At 37.5% G+C, this 22,529-nt stretch overlaps 1 protein-coding gene across 2 annotated transcripts in view; it reads left to right on the top strand.

Annotated features, from left to right (window-relative positions):
- Window positions 1–1,112: 1,112 nt before the first annotated feature.
- The window catches only part of Lrif1 (ligand dependent nuclear receptor interacting factor 1), a 62,511-nt gene continuing 41,094 nt past the window's right edge, over window positions 1,113–22,529 (top strand). The window contains exon 1 of one of the 2 annotated variants that reach the window (XM_075981664.1): window positions 1,113–1,303. Coding sequence is in view for 1 of the 2 variants with exons in the window: in XM_075981666.1 (XP_075837781.1) it covers window positions 1,256–1,303 (48 nt within the window). In the remaining variant the exon portion in view is untranslated. The remainder of the gene's footprint in view (window positions 1,304–22,529) is intronic. The other variant, XM_075981666.1, reaches the window with a different exon arrangement.

The raw sequence follows: 22,529 nt of genomic DNA, 5'->3' as shown, positions 1-22,529 counted from the left end.
TTTACAAAAGCAAGCCCCTGGACAGCTAGGGCTGTTACACAAAGAAACCCTGTCTTGAAAAACAAAACAAAACAAATAAACAAACAAAAGAATGGTCCCACAGGCTCATTATTTGAATGCTTAGTCACCAGGAACAGTGACTAAGACACCAAGCTTAATAGGTATGACCATCTGTAATGAAACCTGAAAATTCAAATGGTTAAAAAAAAATTCCACTAAAAAGTTTACATTTTATAACTAGGACACAGAATAAAACCTCACTGTGACAATGTCTATAATAAAAATGAAATAATAAAAGACAAAACACAAAACAAAGTTCTAAATATATGAAATTATAAATTACTTAAAAGCTGCTATATAGTTCGAAAAGTATAAATTCAATAGTGCGCAAATGATTTTAAACAATGCCTGTGAGTTAAATATATTGTTTCTGGTTAAGCACATAATAGGAACCATCCTTCATATCTGAAGAAACTCGACACGTTATAAAAGTTCTTCACTTGGTATTATGCTCACCAGATGTGGAAGCAGCCCTGCGTTCTCCAGCAGTGGCTAAACCAGAATAGTGCACACAAGCCTTTAATGCCAGCACTCTAAAAGAGGAAGCAGGAGTTCAAAGTCACTGTCAGTCCTGGCCAATCTGGGCTACATGAGACCCTGTCTTAAAACAAAATTTAGATCTTCAATCACGTTTTTATTCTTTTGTTTATGAAAATGTTTTAAGGTACATGTATGGAGAAATAAAACTTAATGATCATAAGCTACAAGTCGATAAATTGTTAGTAATTTAGATGTACAATATAATCAGATGAGGCTAAAAAGAAAGCCGCCTTGTATTTGCTCACCTTTTCCAACTTATTAAGTGAAAAAACAACAACAAAAACCTGTTTTACCAAGTTAAATGGTTGTTCTGCGATCACGTCTCAAAGCTGCCCCCACATGGCTGATTTAGAACCTGCATCAGTTCAGATTCTGCTCCAGCTCCGGGGCGAAAAGGTTTGGCTGCAGAGACCTCTAGGATGTCTCCGCCTCCATCCTGAACCAGTTGTCTACTTCTGCATGTTTCCCGGGCAACCGACTCCAGCCTCTGTCTCGCGGGAACCACAGTTTCCGGCTGTGACGTCACAGCCGAGGCTACAGTGGCAGGCTCAGGTACAAGCCAAAGGACCGCCCACTGAGCACTCGCTACGGTAGCGGCCCTAGGTCTATAGGTCCGGAGCTCCCTCCCCAGAGCACTTTGTATTGCTTTGCTGTCATGGCTGGCGGGACCCGCGCAAGAAGCAGGGCAGACAAGGCGAGGCAGGTGAGTACCGCTTGCACTGAAGGACCAGCTGTCTGTGCAGCTAGAGTGAGCATCGGAGGCTCTCGGATCTTCATTGGTCAAGAGACCCTTCTGTGGAAAAGCGTGTATCCTAATCTCTTGCCAAGACAAAATGAATAAATAAATACATAATACATAAAAATTAGTTAACAGAAACGATTTTGAATGCCCTCCTATAAAGAAACGATGAGTGCCTGACGTGAAAATATGCCAGTTGCTCTGATCGTTGCACACTGCAGAATGTATTGAAATGTCACAATGTGCCTCATACACATACAATTACTGTGTCGATGGAAATATATTTACAGTCAAATGGAAGATGAATAACTACATAAACTCTAAACGGCAGCTCATCAGTGGACAAAGGATTTTGGTGGACATTTCTCCTCAGAAATTACATAAACAATAAGCAGATGAAAACAAAACACTTAACCTTAGTCATAGGAAAATGCAGTCAATACCTCACATAGAGAGCAGTTTACTCACTAAGATTGTAATTTTAAAATATTGCATAACAGCAACTATTGGCAAGCATGGGGAAGAATTTGGACGGCTAAACATTTTGGCTGAGATCGTAAATGATATATCTATTACTGGAAACAGGTTAGCAGTTTCACAAAACCTAAATGAGGAATATATCTTCTGATCCAGCAGTTCTAGAGACAGGCAAACACGGCTCTTGCTTGCTTGTTTTTATTTTTATTTTTGAAACTCTAATAACATTTTCCCTTCTCTTTCTTCCCTCCAAACCCACTCATGTACCCTCCCTACTCTCTTTCAAATTCATTGCCTTTTCAACATACATATACACATGTACATGACACAAATATAAGCTTTTCAGCCTATATAATGTTACTTCTATACGTGTGTGTGTGTGTGTGTGTGTGTGTGAGAGAGAGAGAGAGAGAGAGAGAGAGAGAGAGAGAGAGAGAGCGTGTAAACAGGGTTTTGTGTAGCCCAGGCTGGTCTTGAACTTTATATATACCCAAACATGACCTCAAACTTCTAATCCTCCTTCCTCCAAGTTCCTGTGCTGAGGTCTCAGGCATCCACCACCATGCCTGGCTGAAAACAGGTTCCCAAACCAAATTTTGGATGTCTGTTCACAGCAGCAGCATTTCCGAAGTGAAAACCAGCCAAATGTCCATCAACAGGTGAAGTGCATTAAGAAATTGTAATATAAAGGAAGAATAATGTATTGGTACATGCTACGGCTACCTGAATTCAGAAGCACAATGCTAAGAAGATTAGGCAGACAAAAATCCGACGACATCAGTTTCAGTGTGTGTTCATTATCTGGTATAGCTTATTCTGCTGAAGTAGAATGTTTTGATCGGTGATTGCTGAGAGTTGGAAGAAGGGGAAAAGGTAATTGCCCATTGGTGAAAGTATTTTGGAATTAGACAAAGAGCATTGTTTTACAGCATTGTGGATAAATAAAAATGTATAGTCAATAAAAATCTTTCATTGATTTGGTTGCTCTGGAGAACTCCCATTAATATAAGCAAACTAAGGAAGGTCATTGATTGAAACCTCTTTTTTTCAATATAGATACTTACTGCTGTTCATTTTACTTTATGTATTTCTTTAGAGGTGTTCTAACACTTTTTAAAAATGAATAGTTTATCTTTAAGTAGTTTAAGAGACACAGGAAAGTGGAAATTATTCCTGTACCCCCTCACCTCTAGTATCGTCCACCTTTATTTTTAGCATCTTAGATTACAGTTGTCTACTTGTTGCAATTGACAAACTAATGATGATAGAGTCAAGATGCGTACTCTTGGTGTTATATACCCTATGGTTTTTGACCAATCTATAAATATATTTACATTTATAAAGTGTAAGTAACATGTGGATTTACTTTTACAAAATCATTCAAAATAATTGTTTCATTGCCGTAAAATCTTCTATGCCCTGCTTACTCATTTTTTTATTGCCTGTGAAACTTCAAAATGATTTTATTTTGTGTGTGTGTTTGTTTTGTTTTGTTTTTGGTGGGAGGGGTTACCTCTACTGGTAGAAGTTTGAACATCAACTTGTATCTGCTACAGATTGCTATGGTAAAGATGTTTGGGACCCATCCCTCTAGTTAATATGTTTAAATGCATTGTTACAGTGTTTGGAGAGTTGGGGGAGGTGATGAGGCAATGAGTGCAGAACACTCATGATTGGGATCTGTGCTCTTATAAAAGATCTCAGAGCCCTACCGAGTGAGTCCTTCTCTTTGCTAATTGTGGTTATAGTGAAAAGAACAAAACAGCAATGACGTCTGTTTACCAGGAAGTGGGCCTAACTAGAAAGCAAGTAAGACTTGTTCATAGACTTCCCAGCTTTGAGTTTCTGTTGCCATAGCAACCTGAGGATACTCAATCAAGGATCCTCTCTAAGCACTGCTCAAAGCTTACAGCTATTTTGGTCCCTTAGTAAATGGCAGGCCAGGGTAAGGCACCAAATGAGAAATATGTTGTCTTCAAAAATCTAAATAGGCAAATTACTGAATTGTAGTAGCCCTTTCTTGGTTGTATGCAGGATCATATTAAATGGTTTATTCACCAGAGCCTGAGAAATCGAGGGATTTCATGGAGTTAGAATGATTTAAGAGTTTACTTGGATATATTTCCCAATATATGACATTATAATATCACTCACCAATACATCTAGAGTGTAGTCTAGGTCTAGTCAAGATAATATCAATATAGTGGACCATTGTGATATTTTGTAGAAGGGAAAGGGTCTTAACATCTCTCTAACTTTGCCTTGTGAGATGCTCAGCAGATAAAGGTGACTGTCACCAAGGCTTAGAACTTTAGTTAAACCTCTGGGACCCAGATGGTAAAAGAAGAGAATTGATTCACAAAAGTTGCCCTCTGACCTCCACATATGCACTGCTGAAGCTTGTGCATGTCCCTCTCCCCTCCCCACATATAGATAGATAGATAGATAGATAGATAGATAGATAGATAGATAGATACATACATACATACATACATACATACATACATAGATGATAGATAGATAGATAGATAGATAGATAGATAGATAGATAGATAGATAGATAGAAAGACAAATAGACAGAAGGACAGATAGATGATTAATGTATGTATTTTAAAAGAACCCTTTAAAAATCTCACCAAACCAAATTGTAACATAGTGTTAAAAAGCAGTGAAACTATGTTGCTGTCCTTGTTAGGTGAAAGCAAATTTCTTCTAGTGAGCATTATGGACAAAAATGAAGAAAAAAACATTTTTCAGGAATGTCTTTCCACTTACAGAAAAAGGCTTCTGCAAATACGTTGAAGACCAAAGTAATAGATGTGTTAAATCTGTTTTGCACCACTGTCACAAAATACGTGAGGTATACTAACTTTTCCCCCCCAAAAAAGTGTTTATTTAGTTCATAGTCTTGAAGACTAGAGGGCAATGTGCCATCATTGCCTTAATTCTGGTGAGGACTTTGTGATAGATAGCAATATAATAGTAGAAGCATGTTTAGGAAGAATAGATTACATAATCAGACAAAAATCTAGTGAGAAAATGAGTAGTTCTTTCATTTTTTACATCTATAACACTCTGTCTTTATCTCTGTCGCTAAAAATTACTCAAGCAATTGTGGGTATTTAAGACTTCCTACTATATGTTGTTTACCAACTAAAGAGTAAGAAATTTTAGTAGTATGATTCACTGAGTCCAAAAGAATGACGACCAGGACCTCCTTGTTTGAAAACAAGAGAATTATAATTGGGGAAGATAAATTGCCTTTCTTGTACCTTTTTATCCTGTTTGAACCCTAAATGGACTGAGTGATGTTCTTCTCCTAAGTGAGAATGGTATTCTTTAGTCAGTCTAAATTTAAATGTTCATCTCTTTCTGAAATAGCCTTACAGACACTCCCAGAAATGTTTTACCATTTATCCTGAAATCCCTTTACCCAATAAAGCTGGCATCTAAAATTAACCATCAAGTTATCAAAAGGGTTATGCCAATATTGCTAACATGAACATTTGCCTCACTATCTTTCTAGTTGGGAATGTATGTTTATATAATCCAAATATGTTTTTAACTCCACATATAAAATGTTAAACCTTCTGAAATGTTTTAGATGTAGTTTGTTCTCCAAAGGCTATGTGGAGAAAGTTGATCACTCCTCCAATGTGGTGAGAGGTGACAAATCCTCCAGTGGTGGTGAACAGAATGGGAAATGAATAGGTCTTCAAGAATTATAATGCCTTTCAGAAATTTATAGATTAGAAACACCCAGAACTTTTATGAATCTGCCTGTGTGTGAAACTGAGCATCAGGTACGCAATGAAAAGAAAAGCTGGCTGACTTTGAAAGGTGCAGGAGGGAGTATAAAAGTTAAATAGTAGATATTTACAAACCAGAATTATTTGTGCCTATTTTTATAATAGAGATAATGAAAAATAATATTCAGAGCAAAGCAAAATGATAAATAATGTGAACTCAGAGGCACACAATCTGAAACTCTGAAAATGTAATTTAATGTAGAAAATTTGCCATCTGTGCAGCAAGCAGGCAAACACCAGAGAAAATACACCCTTGCCCTTCATACTTCAAAGTTTATTTTCCACTACTCGTAATTACATTAAGAGAAGTATTATTATTAAGCATTTCAGCTGGGGGGTAGCACAATCTTCTCCATTTTTGTGTTTCTGAAGATCTCTCCTGTCTACTGCCCGAGTGACAATACTGAGTATCAGTGGAGGCTGAGGAAACTGTCTGTGGCTTGGACTCAGACCCAGGGACACAGACCCACATGGTGGGAGGTAGTGGCTTCACTATATAGGGAAGTAGGTGGCACAAACATTTGGAATTTGCAGTTCAGCCAAAGTTTCACCCATGTGAGACTAACTCACATATAGTTGACTAATACATGTAGATGACTAAGACTAAAATGTCCAGGGCACATAGGATTATTCATGACCCATATCTCCTCCCAGATTGTCTTCTTGTTTGCTTGCTTTCTACACTCCAAGAGGCCTAGAGACATTTGGTGGAAACAGTTATTACTTGGACATTCCTTCACCCATGCATACACTGGTATTAGAGGACAGTTAACTGGTGGGACTTGGATTCAATTGTTTGGAGCAGCATGAGGGCAGCTTTCAAACTTTTTGTGTTGATGGGACTATATATGAAGAACATTAGCATGAATTCAGCCTACCAGCAGTCATAATAGTAGTGTGTGTGCTTCCACGGTGAAGGCAGGACAGAGAGTAGCTTGCATAAAGCTGTTTCTGAACTAACCTGTTTAACGTGTTTGGATTTCAGAGAAGAGAGTAAATGACTTAACACCCATTTGGCCCACACAAGCCTGGGGGGAAAGGCATCTCTTTGTCTTTTTTTTTTTCTGGAAGAAAGAAATATCACTAGTCTTTTCAATTGTTCTTTCTTTGCAATTATTATGCTGTTATATTCGTCCACACCATCATTTCTCACACCTTCATCCCACCGAGCTTGCTTCTCTTTTCCCTTTTTCACCCCACTTCTTATTACTTATTAACATTTCATATTCTCCCAATAAAAAGTTTAGTATCTTGTAAGTCCCCCACCTTTCTTATTTTATATCATTATTGGATTAAAACCTGTTGATTACATTTTGTGTATCTTGTTTATTATATGTGGTTAAAGTATTTTCAATGTTGCCATGGTATGCTTTTGCTTCGCTAAGTGGTAGTGGGGACTGGGACTTTAAGAGAAAAGTTTGCCACTGAGAAATCTTCGTATAAAGTGAAGGGGGAAGTATCTATCTCAACACATACATAAATAATATGAAAACACCAAAACAATGACAAGCAAGGCATTTTGACTCCCTCAAAATTTTATAACTCTTCCGAAACTGAATGAGAAGGTATTGATATTTTTTAATTATTGGACAAAGAATTCAAACGTTTAAGTTGAAGATGATTGGTGTTCTCAAACAGGATTCAAACAAACATTGAATAAAGCAAAATATGTCAATACAGGATTTTCATGAGAAATTTCTCAGAGATAGAGATGAGGAGGAGGAGGAGGGAGAGAAGGAGAAGGAGGAAAAGACTACTTAAACAGACATCTTGGGAATAAATGAAAAGATGAAGAAATTGCTCAACATCAATATACTAAATCAAGATAAAAGCATCAATTAAAGAAATGGACCGTGAATTATTTCATTTGAATAACAATAAAGAAAAATCATGACCATAGAATTTTTGACAACTCTGGAACACATAAAAAGACCATATCGAAAAATCCTTGGAATAGACAAAGAAGTAAAATAAAACTGATAACAGAGAACTATGTTCAATGAGTCTAGGAAGATATGAGAACACCTTAATACCTAAGGGAACTATAACACCAAATGAACATGACTAGACAGTAACCTGATCATATCAGGCTATAGTGCAAGTATCACAAGTACAGAGCTAAGAAAGAATATTGAAAACTGCAAGACAAAGATGTCTAGTTACAAACTAAGGTCAGCATCAGAGTTTGCAGCAGAAACCCCAGAAGTGAGGAAATAAGGAATGGGGGTATTTCAATATGTTAAGGTAAATAACTTCACTTACTTCCACCATTCTATTTATTACGGCCTGCAGCTCATTTGGACATTCAGCAAGTAGTGCTGTATCATCGGTGAAATGCAAGTTATTGATTCGCACACCACCTATCTGCATGCCTATGTCCTCATCCTCCAGGGCTGTTATTATTATTAATTCCAGGAATATATTAAAGAGTAGTGGTGAGAGGACGCATCCCTGCAATGCTCCTACAATTGTCTTAAACTGATTACTTAATTTGCCACAGACTTTGACTGATGCAAATGCATCTTTATGAGCATTTTCTAATATTCTTATGACTTTTCTCTGGGTACCCATAGAACCACGTTGTTTCCTAAAGTTCTTTCCTCCAGGTTCTATTGAACGTCTTCCTGAAGCCGATGTAGGAGACATATAAGTCTTTTCCAGATTCTTAGTATACTTCTACCAGTTGCCTCCAAGTGAAGATCTGATCAATTGTGTTCCTGTTAGCTCTGAATCCATACTGGACCTCTGCTAGGATTTCCTCTGTTTTGCCCTTGATCCTTTGCGGGATAATGGAGGAGAAGATCTTGCTGCTATGGCACAACAAACTAATCCCCTGTAATTTGAATAGCCCAGCTTGTCCTTCTTGTGTATGGGAATTGTGACTGAGTGCTTCCATTCCGTGGGAATCACTTTGTGTTCTCATATCTCTCTGAAGAGTCTGAAAAGCGCCTTGGCTCCAGAGCCTGTTGTCGTCACCTCCAGTTCCTTCACCGTGATGCCATCCACTTCTGGGCCCTTCCTGCCTGCATTTCACTCCCTTGATAGCTTCCTCTGTCTTGCTCCTGTGAATATTTAATATTTCCTCATCATCTCTGGTGTTCAAGTGGCTGCCAAAGTGTTTCTCATTGTAGTCTATGAGATATAATGCATGGGAAGGGTGCACAAGGATATTAACATTGTAATAAAGAATCAGAACCTCAAGCAAACAGTCAAATCTCAGTTCAAAGGAGGAGACTATTTCAGATATCAAGAGGCAGATAGGGATATCAAGGGTTGAGTTCCAGTCACTAGAAAAGATTTGGTCAGCAAGAGACATAACGACAACAACAAAATTACAAGTCTATGAGATACTTGTCTTGAGCTGCCTCCTTTACAACTTTGAAACCTGGGCAATGAAACCCTCCTCAGAACAGTGGCTGAATGTGTTTGAGATGGTATGTCTCAGCAGGATTCTAGGTGTCACACAAAGAGATAGGGTGCGCAACGATGACATTAAGAAACCTCTATCTACGGATGGAAGTAAACTACAGGATGCAGTGATGGTGTTTCAGATACTTCGGTCATGTTACGAGAATGAATGACTGCAAATACCCAAAGATAGCCCTGCTTGGAGGAGTGCACGGGATAAGGAAAAGAGGAAAGCTCAAAAAACGAAGGATAGCATAAAGGAAGACTGTGCAATCTTGGGGATAACAATAACACAAGCATCTAGGACTACCCAGGATAGGAACAACTGGAGAATTGCCATAAATGGGCTGCCCATGCATGTTTGAGCATTGCCGGGGCATAAATGATGAAATGATGAATGAAGGTAAATGACTGCCAGCCAAGATTGCTATATCTAGCAAAATAAGCTTTGAAAACCAAAGGAGGTATAAAGACTTTCCAAGATATAAGTACTGATTAAAGACATAACCACTAAGCCAACAACTGCTGAATAATTATACAAATAAATTATACAAATCAATGGGGGCAGAGAGATAGGCATAAACAATAGAGTCCAGGAAAAATTAATTTCATGAAATTGGTAGAACTAATAAGAATTAGGAAAGAATCAAATATTTTCAGCTTTGCAAACCAGCTAAGCTCTTAGGTGAATTGGGGAAAAAGAAAAGAACAGAGAGTGCTTGAATCAACCAGCAAAAAGCACAAAAAGATAAAATTAAAAAAAAAAAACATGAATTAGCACACAGTTCTCAATAACGCTGCTAAATGTAAATTGTCTTTGCTCTCCAGTTAAAAGACACAAACTGGCTAGCTAGATTAAACTATGAAACCCAACCGTTTGCTGTCCACAGGAAACCACATGTTGCTGTCAAAGAAACCGAGACTAAAAGTAGAACCTTGGGAAATAAGTTCTAAGCAAACATTTGGACAATCTTTTTTTGTCAAAAAAAAGTATTTGACAAAAATACTTCTATAATGGTTAATCTTTGTCAACTTCCGTGGATTTAGAATTACTAAGGAGAAACATTTATGGGCTTGTCTGTGAAAATGTTAATAGAATAGATAAACTGAGGAGGAAAGGTGCACCTTGGCTGTGCATGGCACCGTCCCACGGGCTGGTAGCTCAGACTAAATCCAAGGGTAAGAAGAGAGTCAGATAGGTGCTGACATTCTTTGGTCTCTGCTTCCTTGTCTACTCAAATATAAAGAAGTAGTCGCATGCTCTGATGCTGTAAACAAGACTTGTCCCTGCTGCCATGTCTTCCCTGCCATAACAGACAGTAGCCTCAAATAAATTCTTCCACTTTTAAGTTGCTTCTTACAAAGCCATTTGTCTCAGCAATGAGAAAACTAACATGACTCATGTGTCAGAAAGTATACTTAAAATAAGCTGAACGATGAGACAAAGTTACTATATACTAATATAAGAAACAATCTCCCAATAAGATATAACAGTTATAAACATATATTCACTGAATATTGATATATCCAATTTTAAAAACAAACACTATCGGACATAAAGAGATAATTTTGTCTATATACAATGATAGTACGGGATTTAAATTTTTCATTCTCATCAATAGCATATCAAGTCAAAACTGATGAGATACTTCAGAATTTAACAATAACATAATCATGGAAACCACACACATCTATATAATATTGTATCCAGCAGCTGTATGTTCTAGTTTGCATTTTGCTGCTATGATAAAACACGGACCAAAATTAATTTGTGGTAGGAAAAGATTTATCTTATGCTGCCAGATAATGATCCGCTGTTTGGGGAAACTTGTTCATAGCTCACACTCAATTAATTATTTAGCTAACTTTTTTATATATAAGTCAGTCCCCATTGCCCAGGGATGGCACTACGCACAGTGGCCTGGGCCCACCTATATCCATCAACCATTAATAACATGCTTCCACAAACATACCCACAGGCCGGTATGATGGGTGCAGTTCCTCAGTTGAGGTTCCCTCTGCCCTGGTGACTCAAGTTTATCTCAAATTGACAAAAACTAAGCATCACACATGTTTTACCACCACATAAAACTTTTTCCAAAATAAATATTTTTTCCCGATAAAACAAGTCTTAATAACTTAAAGTGCCATATATCGTTGGAGCAGTCTCTAGCTGTAATTGTGCAAAACGGGGAAGCTATGTACGTCCACAGTGCAATGATGGGGCATCCATCGGGTAGATGCTCCCATTCCAAACTGGAGAAATTGCCGGGCGGTGGTGGCCCATGCCTTTAATCCCAGCACTCGGGAGGCAGAGGCAGGCGGATCTGTGGGAGTTCGAGGACAGCCTGGTCTACAAGAGCTAGTGCCGGGACAGGCTACAGAGAAACCTTGACTCAAGAGAGAGAGAGAGAGAGAGAGAGAGAGAGAGAGAGAGAGAGAGAGAGAGAGAGAGAGAGAGAGAAGAAATTGGAAAGATGAAAGCATGATGTATCCCCAACAAAGCCAAACCTAGCAAGTCAAATTCCATTAGAATTTAAAATTAAGAAACTATACTCTTCGGATTGATATCCTGTCAGCTTAGTGAGATGGCAGTGTCATACCAATGGGACTGGGTGTTAGCAACAAGCCTTAGTTTGGGTTATTATTGCTATGATGAAACCCTGTGACCAAAAGAACTTGTGGAAGAAAGGATTCATTTGGCTTATGCTTCCACATCACAGTTCATCATCAAAGGAAGTCAGAATAAGAATTCAAACAGGGCAGGAACCTCTGTACCAGGAGCTGAGACAGAGGCCATGGAAGGATGTTCCTTACTGGAATAGCACCTGTGGCTTGCTCATCCTGTTTTCTTATGGAACCCAGACTCACCTGCCCAGGAGTGGTTCTACCCACAATGGTCTGGGTTTTCCCCCACATCAATTAGTAATTAAGAAAATGCTCTACAAAGAAAACCAGCCTACAAATCACAATTCCAGAGAACCTAGACAACAATGAGGACCCTAAGAGAGACATACATGAATCTAATCTACATGGGAAGTAGTAAAGACAAGATCTCCTAAGTAAATCGGGAGCATGGGGACCATGGGAGAAGATTGAAGGGGAGGAGAGAGGCAAGGAGGGGAGCAGAAAACAAATGCATATCTCAATAAAATCAATAAAAAGGAAAATGCCCTAAAGATTTTCATATAGACTGGTCTTATTGAAGCATTCTTCTAGCAAGGCTCCCTCCTCGCCAGTGACTTTAGCCTGTGTCTAATTAGCATAAAACTAGTCAGAACCCCAAACCTACATGATTCCCTACTCTATGCCACCTCCATGGATCTTTATTGTGACTCATCCCCCTGGTTCTTTGTGGGAACTAGTCTGGTCTGCTGACATAGAGGAGATGGTTCTAGTTTCCTTGACTCGGTAGTTAACAATCTTAAGTCCTGAGGCCACATGCTATGAGATTGTGATAAGAGTAGAAGACCTGATGTTCTTTAAACGTCTTTATGTTTATTTTTTCCCTAATATGAATATATGCACCAGACTAGTTCTGTTGTAAACTCTTGTATAATCCCAGAAGTCTGGAAGTCTCCTTGTATGGTATGATTCCTTTAGACTTCAAAGCATTTCTGCTGGTCTAATTCCATGTACATACTTGGCTCCAGCTGAGATGGTTGATTTCATGGATAATCTCTAGACATATGTAATCTTTGGCTAGAACCATCATATTCTTCCCTGAACATACTTTCTCAACTCTTACGATATAGATAACACCGAAGTTATGATTCCTTTTCACCAAACAGTTCCTTCAATTTTCTGTCTCCTCAGATTTTACCATAAACAGAAGAGGAAAACATTCAAAATTGTACTGAGATATAGCCATTCCTAGAGTTCCAAGGGTATGTTATAAGACACAATTTAGTCAAAAATTTGCACACACACATACACAAACAGAGAGAGAGAGAGAGATTCCTTGACATGAAAAAGATCATACAAAATAAATACTAAAGTAACTCAACAAATGAAGCATACACTTGCCTCTAGTTACCTGCTAGTGCAATTAAATCCTGAGTGAGAAAAGTTAAATCATGAATTTTTCTTCTGCTTCTCAGATCCCACAGAATAATCTCTGCCTTAGGTAAGGTGCGTTGGAAGATTGGTGCACTGATTACTCTTCCCCACATTCAAGAATAGGTGGGTTTTCATCAGATATAGAATAGAAATAAAGAAAATTTTCAAATATTTTCATAGAACTAAAAATCACAATATCTGGAATTTAAAGGCAGGGGATGGGTAACTAGAAGAGGAAAGAATATAAGGAACTGAATACAGATCATTAAACAGAAAGAAAAACAAAATAATAAAGAGAACAAAGAAAAAGAGAGAGAGGGCTTAAAGACAATGTAAGAAATCATTAGTTGCACCAAGAGACGTGAAATGAAATTTCAGATGTTAGAAGGGCAAATGTAGTAGAAGAGTATAGCCTTCTTTGGGTGGATATGGCACCATACATATAATCTTAGCATTCAGGATGCCAAGATAAGAGGGCTGCAAGTTCGAGGCCAGCCTATGTTTCTTGGTTGTCAGAGTGATTTGGGTATTGTAATATTTGTGTTCAAGTTAACTTTTATTCAATAATGGCCCTAAAATGCAAGAATGCTGATGCTGGCATTTGAAATATGCCAAAGAGATGCTGTAAAAAGAGCTGAAAATAAGATGAAGTGAAATGTACATTCAAACATGTGTTTATATGAAAACTAGCTTAGAAAATTCACCCTATGTAAAAGAAAACAGTGGTAGAGAGATAAGAGTATCAAAAAAATTTGGTACACATAGAAAACAAGAGGGGAATGGCAGGTTTAAAACCAACTACATGGCTGCTAACATTAAATGCAAATGGGTAGTGAGCAATTTAAAGAAAAAGGTCATGCTAGCAAAAATGATCCAACTATTTGCTGTGTATAAGTAATTGTATTCAAAAAGAAAAAACGGAAGTTAAGGAATTGAAAATGATCCTATAGAACTGGCAATCAATTAAATATGTGGCTATAATATCACACAGCACAGACTTGAAACCATGCTTCTAGGGGTAAAGATGGTATTTTTCATAGAAATGTAAAACAGAAAGCTTTTTATGAACTCTAGCAAACATTCTAAAAGAAATTAAGTTCTTCAGAAGATCTTTCTAAAAATAGAATATGGGAAACTCTACTTACTTCTTTGTTGTTAGGTTTGACACCAAAATTTTACTATGATACTCAGGTCAGACCAGATTTCACAAGAGCCATCCATGCCAAATCTATTATATTTATAGTACAAAAATCTATATACAGCATGTCAAGCTGAGCAGTGGTGGCATGTGCCTTTAACCCCAGCTCTGGAAAGGCAGAGACAGGTAGATCTCTGTGAGTTCAAGGCCACTATGAGTGACTTCCATGACAGGCTCCAAAGCTACAGAGAAACCCTGTCTCGAAAATTAAAAGAACATGTAAAAATGATCAACTAAATGAACTGGATAACATGCAGTAATATATGGGTGATTTAGTATCTGAAAATAAATGAGTCTAACCCAACATTAGGAAAAGAAACAAGTTTACATTATGATCTACCTCAACGTGCATTTAAAAAGGCATTTGGAAAAATTCAAAACTTTCATGAAAGAAAATATCAAAATTAACTGAAAGAAAACTCTCTTACCTGATTAAAAAACTGCAAAATTAACAAATTGGCTAATCTTATAGTGAGTAGTGAGACACTGCAGGATTTCCATCTAAAATCCGAAGCAAGACAAAGTGGTCTCTTTTATCTGCCCAACAAATCAAACATAAGTAGTCAAGCCTGTGGTGGAGACTAGAAAAGTATTCAGGAGATGAAAATAAACTGCATCTAAATAAGACCTGAAGAGAAATATAACAGAAGACATGATCTCACACAGAGAAAACCTTAAGAATGCCAATAAAAACTGTAGAACTGATAAATTAGTTTCATGAGGTTACAATATACAAGATTCCTATACAAAATTCAGTTGGAGAGATGGTTTCTGGGAAGATGCAGGATTAGGAAGCAAAATAAAACTTATTAAATATTAGATATCTACTTCTCTAGCTAGATAACAACAGCACCAATAGACTCTTACTTGTGTATTTATTTTAGGATTATTATCTAATTGAAGACTGTGGCGTAGTGTCTACTTTAATGGCAAATTGTAGTGATATTACCTTTGTATTTTAATAAATAAATCTTGCCTGAAGAACAGAGAGTAAAACAGTTGTGTTGATCAGCTTTAATCCCAGTAGCCCTGCTAGTTTGCCATAGAAACCAGGCGGTATTGGTGCACTTTAATCCCAGCACTAGCGAGGAAGATAAAATGGGAAGATACAGATTTTGAATTCAGTCTCATTCTGGGGATTCCTGGAGGCAGAATCAACTTTTTTTTTGACTGAGGTAACAGTAAGAGCCAGTGGCTGGCCACTTTGCTTTTTTGGTCTTCAGGTTGAACCCTAATATCTCTCTCTAGGTTATCATGCTACAGTGAATTATGGTAGATTTTGATCAATTTAATCTTTTTGTTGTTGTTTTGGGGACATTTATAGGGTTTTGTTTTTGTTTGGTTTGGTTTTGAGTTTTTCAGACAGGGTTTCTCTGCGTGGGTCTGGCTATAATGGAACTCACTCTGTATAGATCAGGCTGGCTTCAAACTCAGAGATCCACTTGCCTCTACCTCTCAAGTGCTGAAATTAAAAGCATGCACCACCACCACCCTGCCCGTTTAATCTTTTAATACATTAGTACATTGGCAGCTACCTAACCTTTACTTTTTAGACCTGTGGCAGAAAACTGTTAACAAGATCTGGGAGCAAATAGCACACGGTTTGTTGGCATGAGAAGAAGAAAAGGAGCCTGTCCTTCAAATAACAAGGATTTCTGTTCTGACTACTGCTGCTACTGATCACAGAAATGCAGAAAAAGGATGGGAAGTGCCTTTATATTTTCCCTATCCCTAGAGTTATGTTGCTTTTCATATGGCTAAAATGGTTTATAAAGAATTTCATGGGCAGGTGTCTCATTTTCTCACTCATGGTTCCTTTTCTACATTTTCAGAGAACAGACTTAGAGAGTTTGTCATTGCCATGTATAGGGGATATCAGACAGTCATTGTGCATGCTAAGAGACCGATTAGGCTCAGGAAAGAAAGGAATGGTTAGAGGCAGAGTTTGGCCTAGAATGTTGCTAAAGGTTCATCTAGCATCGCAGTAGTCCTGTTAGGTTGTGGTGGAACCTTTGGAGTTGGTGCCTAATGTAAGTAACTTAGGTCAATGAAGGCATTCCACTGAAGCGAAATGGGAGCCCGTGTCCCCTTCCTGTTTCATTCATCCTGTTTCCCAGCTGCCATGACTAGGTCCACTCATGCATTCTATGATCCACCGTGCCACCCCAGGCCCAGACCAACAGGACTAAGTGACCCTGGCATAAAATCACTAAAACCATGAGCCCAGATGCAATTATCTGTGGTAGCCCACGTGGGACTCCGTTTCCATCGGGAGTCAATTCTGAGTTATAAGTCATCCAAATTCAAGCTTGCCTGCTCTACCTGCAGCCTTGAAAGCATACATTCTAGGCAGATTAGCACTAGAGAAGAGTTTTCTTACATCCGCCAGTATAAATTTATGGTGCTATTGTTGATGGGGACCCATCTTATGAGGACTCCTACTATATGCATTATGGCTTGGGTGACGGGAAACCCCTGTATTTTATGTCATTTAATCCTATGGTCTTTTCTCTCCTGTGTATCAGAAAGTCTTCCTAAGAAGCAGTGTGGGCCCAGGAACCCTATTAATGTGATCATCTGTCCTCTATGACACTCTTCTGTCCTGACGCTGTGCCTTGATTTAGAACTAGAAGCAGCTAGAGTAATTATCCAAGTGACTTCGTACTGAAACCCTGATATTGTGAATCAAAACAAATCTTCCTTTTTTAAGTTGTATTTTTTGAGTAGTTTGTCACAGTAATGGAAGGCTGAGTAACACAGCAAGGGTCTAGCTTTATTTTTCTGCACTTACATATCTATTTGGTTTACTTAGCTTTTCATACTGACTTGAGTAGGCACTTGTGTCCAAAGTCATTTAAATATAGGTGTAAAGGCTTCACTTGATAAAATGATATTTCTCTCTAGTTTTATTTGCATTTACCAGATAACTAAAGCTATTGAGTATTTTTTCATGTATATATTGGTCAATTGTGTGTCTTCTTTTGGGAACTTTTTATTATTGATAGAATTTTAAGCATCATGTTGAATGAGTGTGACATAAGTAGATATATTTGGTTTTTAATTGCAAGTATTTTTTCATATTACATATTCTGATCAGTTTCACATCATTAATCTCCTCTCAAATTCTTCCAACCTTCCCTCCCATATAACTCCAGCCCTTGCCTTCTTTCTTTTTCTCTTTAAAAACAAACAAGCAAAAGCAAGAAAAACAAAACAAGCAAAACTGAAAAAACAAAGAAAAATCATGGGAAACATGAACACACAACCACAACCCCCCCCACATAATCATAAACCATATATACAAGCAAAGGACCAATAAGGTTTTTTAAAATGTCCAAACCAATAAGAGACAAAGAATCTACAAAAATGTCATTGAATTCATTTTGTCTTGGCATCTATTTCTGGATATAGAGTTTATCCTTAAGTGTGGTTTATATACCCAGTGAAACTCCTTTGCATGCTTCCCTTGAAAGCTATTATCAGTTGGATGGAGCCTCTTGGTTAGAGATGGGAGCTCCTGTCCTCTTTCTCTATTGGTGTTGGAAGCCCATTTGGCTTGGACCTGTACAGGCTTTGCAGTTGCAGCCACCGACTCTGTGAATTCATATGTGTGTCAGTATTGTTGTGTCCCAAAAGACACTATATCTTCCTGTCATCCACCACTTTTGGCTTTTACAGTCTTTCCGCCTCCTCTTCTGCATAGCTCTCTGAGCCCTGAGGGGAGGGATTTGTTCTAGTACATATGCTTTTAGCGTCCTGCTCAGAAAGTCTTTTCCTGTGCCAATGTGTTCAAGAATATTTCCCATATTTTCTGTTACCATATTCAGGAGTTCTGACCTTATGTTGAGATCCTTGTTACATTTAGAATTGGGTTTTTGTACAGAGTGGTAAGTATAGATCTGTTGTGTTCTTCTATGTGAAGCCACCCACTTTGACCAACAACACTGTTGCTTTTTTTCCAGTATGTATTTCTGGCTTCTTCGTAAAATATTAGGTGTCTGTATGTGTGTGAATTTATGTCTGGGACTTCAATGTAGTTTCATTGACAAATATGTCTTTTTTATGCCAATACCATGCTGTTCTTATTTTTATAGCTTTATAGTACAACTTTTAATGTTAAGGATGGTGATTTCAAAGAAAGTGCTTTGAATATTTTCCTCATTCAATATAATTTGTCATATATACCATTGGTTATGTTAGGTATGATCTTTCCTTTCTTAGTTTATTTGAAGTTCTTAATATGAATGAAAATGTAATTTTGTCAAAGATATTTTCTGTAACTATTGGCATGATTATGTGATTTATCCTTCATCATACATATTATTGCATTTTAATTGGTCAGACTATCTTTGCATTCCTTGAATGCAAACAACTTGATCATAGTATATTATATGTCTAAAGTGGCATGGAAGTACTAATTTATTGAGGATCTTAGACTTGCATTAATCAAGTGTATGAACTTGGGCTTCTTGTTTTTGTTATGTTTTTATCTGATTTTGTTATCCAGGTACTACTGGCTCTTTTTAATGAATTTAGAGATACTGTTTTTATTTCTGGTTTAGAGAATGGTTTGACAAGTATTGATGTCCTTTAAAAGGTATAATAAAATCTAGATTGGGTGTTTCTTTGTTGAAATACTATCTTTCATTAAACCTCATTGTTCATGATTAATCTGTTTAAGTTTTGTATAGTCTATTGGGTTTTTTGATAAGTCATATATATTAAAGAATTTGTCAATTTCTTCTAGACTTTCAAGTTTATAATGGATACTTTCTTGAATTATTTTCTAGGTATCATTTTAATTTCTGCATGTTATCTGCCATATCTTTTTGTTATCTTTATCTTTTTTGTTAGTTTGCATTGAAGATTTAAAAATGTGTACATTCAAAGAATTACCTCTAGTTTACTTATTTATTTGTATCATTATCCTATCTCTCTCTCTTTCTTTCTTCCTTCCTTCCTTCCTTCCTTCCTTCCTTCCTTCCTTCCTTCCTTCCTTCCTTCCTTTCTTTCTTTCTTTCTTTCTTTCTTTCTTTCTTTCTTTTTTGGTTTTTCGAGACAAGGTTTTTCTGTAGCTTTGGTGCCCGTCCCGGAACTAGCTCTTGTAGACCAGGCTGGCCTCGAACTCCCAGAGATCCACCTGCCTCTGCCTCCCGAGTGCTGGGATTAAAGGCGTGCGCCACCACCGCCCGGCCTCCTATCTCTATTTCTTATGTTTCTGTCAGTTTTCACTTTTTTTTTCAGATTTAGAGTTTCTTTTGTTTTCTATTTTACAAGACATCGCAATTCATCATTAACTTATTTGGTGTATCTAGATGTATCAATGTTTTCCAGTAACCAAATTTAGTATTTCCTTTTTAAGTTATTTATTTTATTTTTTGAGATTATAGTATTGTTACATATTTCTCCCTTCTCTCTCCTTTTGAAACCTCCCTTTTATGCATCCCTTTCTCTTTCAAATTCATAGCCTCTTTTTTCTTTAATTGTTGTTACATACTTATATTTTTATGTACATATATGTTCTTAAATAGATAAATGTACACTGCAAGTCAGTATAATGTTACGTGTGTGTGTGCGTGCGTGTGTTTCAGTGTTGACCATTTGATGTGGAATAAAACACGGGTGTGCTCTTCCCTCAGGAAGACTGCTTTTCCCATTCTCAGCATTCATTAGTTGCCTAGAGGTTTTGTGTAGGGCGAGGTTTCCAAGGATTTTTACCTTCAACTTTAGCATGCCTATTGCTGTTCCTTTTCCACTTATGTTAGGCAGTGTCATTGGTGATACTTTATGGGTGTACTTTCCAACATTCCTGGAAGACACAGTCTCACAGCAAATTTCCTGATCCCTCTCTATCCCATCTTCTGCAGCGTTCACTGAGTCTTATAAGAGTATTTTGTAAATATATCCACCGAGGCTACTAGGCCCTACAACTCTGCATATTGATTGGTTGTAGTTCTGGGTAGTTCTTTCCATCTGTTGCAAAGAGGAGTTTCCTTAATGAGGGATGCAGACTGCAATTATCTGTGGGTATAACAACAAATGTTTTTAGATTATGGTTAGAGATTATACTAGTTTTACTAAAGTGGTGGTTGTAGGTTCTTTTCCAAGATCCATGACTTTACTAGCCTGAAAGTTGTCTTGGTTTCCAGCACCAGGCATGATTTAGCTCTTCCTGAGTGCTCTTTAAATCCAGTTAGAGAGCAGTTAGTTGCCACCAAAGTAGTATGTGTCCCACTACTGAACCCTTAAGTTTATGGACATTGCTGTGGTTATAGCTGGGTGAGTCCATTGGTTGCTTCCCTCCTTTAATAACTTGCATTGTTCTTCTGATGCCATGAAAGCTAATCCCCAAGGAAGAAGTTTCAGGTCAGTTCTAGTTTAGGGGCCTCTGGGCTGTGTGTCTGTAGTGCATGGTATCTCCCGCAATAAACACTTACGTTCAAGCCCTTTGGGCTATCCAAGGACAATAGCAATAAACTATAATATTTTGGGAGCCTCTTGGACAACCCTTATCAACAACTCAAATAAGATTTCTCATTCCTGGTGTCCCAACACCATATTATTAACCAATAAAAGCAACATATATGCATAAGGACTTCCTACACTACCAGATGAGAAAATTTTATTCAAACTATATGTATGTATTTATACACAGACATTTGTGTATTATATGTTTTTATCTTTATTTCATAGGTGGTTAACAATACCCCGTATTGTTAGATGATACCTGGCTTTTGGAGGGAATATTGTCAACCCAGGTTGTTGTAAGGAGGCTGCTTGTTTGTTTCTGGGTGCTTAGCCCCAAAACAATCACAAAAAAACATATTATTTGCAATATTATTTAGCCAATAGCCTAAGTGTAATTCTGGCTAACTCTATCTAAAATTAACCCATCTCCATTAATCTGTATATCACCATGAGACTGCGTCTTACTGGGTAAAGTTCCAGCATCTGTGTCCAGCGGAGCTACATGGCATCTCCCTGGCTCCACCTTCTTTCTTCCAGTTTTCAGTTTAGCTTTCCCCACCTAGCTCTGTTCAGATGTAGGTTGATTCCCAATATTCTGAGAAACCACCATACTGATTTCCTAAGTGGTTGTACAAGTTTGCATTCCCACCCGTGATGGAAGAATGTTTCCCTTAATCCACATCCTCTCTAGCATAAGTTATTATTGGTCTTTTTGATCTTAGCTATTCTGAGAGGTGTAAGATTGGTATCTCAGGGTTGTTTTGATTTGCATTTCCCTGATGGCTAAGGATGATGAAAATTTCCTTAAGTGCCTTTGAGCCATTTGAGATTCTTCTGTTGAGAATTTTCTGTTTAGATTTATACCCCCATTTTAAATTGGATTATTTGGTATTTTGATATCTAATTTCTTGAGTTCTTTATATATTTTTGAGTTCAGTCCTCTGATATGGGGTTGATGAAGATCTTTTCCCAGTTAGTAGGCTGCCTTTTTGTCTCACTGACTGTTTTCTTTGCTTTACAGGAGCTTCTCAGTTTCAGGAGGTCCCATTTATTTATTGTTGCTCTCAGGTCTGTGCTACTGGTGTTATATTTAGGAATGGTTCTTCTGTGCCCTTACATTGAAGTCTACTTCCCACTTTCTCTTCTATCAGGTTGAGTGTGGAGAGATTTATATTGAGGTCTTTAATCCATTTGGACTTGAGTTTTGTCCATGGGGATAGATATGGATCAATTAATTCTTGTACATATTGACAACCAGTTATGCCAGCACCATTTGTTGAAGATGCTTTCTTTTTACCATTGTATAATTTTAGATTCTTTGTAAAAAAATACCGAAATATAGGCCTACAGTGTTCATATGTGTGTGGATTAATATCCTTCTCTTTAGTTCAGTTCCATTGGTCAACCTGTCTGTTATTACAATACCAGACTGTTTTCACTACTGTAGTTCTATAAGAGAACTTGCTGTCAAGGGATATGATGCCTCTGGAAGTTCCTTTATTGTACAGGATTGTTTTGGCTATCATGGATTTTTTTGTTTTTGTATGGAGCTGATTATTGTTTTTTCAATGTGTGTGAATAATTGTGTTGGGATTTTGATGGGGATTGTAGTGAATCTAGAAACTACTATTGGTAGGATTGCCATTTTTGTTATGCTGATCCTACCTACCTAAGAACATGGGAGATCTTTACATTTTCTGGTATCTTTTTCAATTTCTTTCTTCAAAGGCTTAAAGTTTTTGGCAAACAGGTCTTTCACTTGTTTGGTTAG

This window comes from Microtus pennsylvanicus, chromosome 7, assembly GCF_037038515.1.
Source record: "Microtus pennsylvanicus isolate mMicPen1 chromosome 7, mMicPen1.hap1, whole genome shotgun sequence".
Taxonomy (NCBI): Eukaryota; Metazoa; Chordata; class Mammalia; order Rodentia; family Cricetidae; genus Microtus; species Microtus pennsylvanicus.
This window is presented reverse-complemented; position numbering and strand designations above follow the sequence as displayed.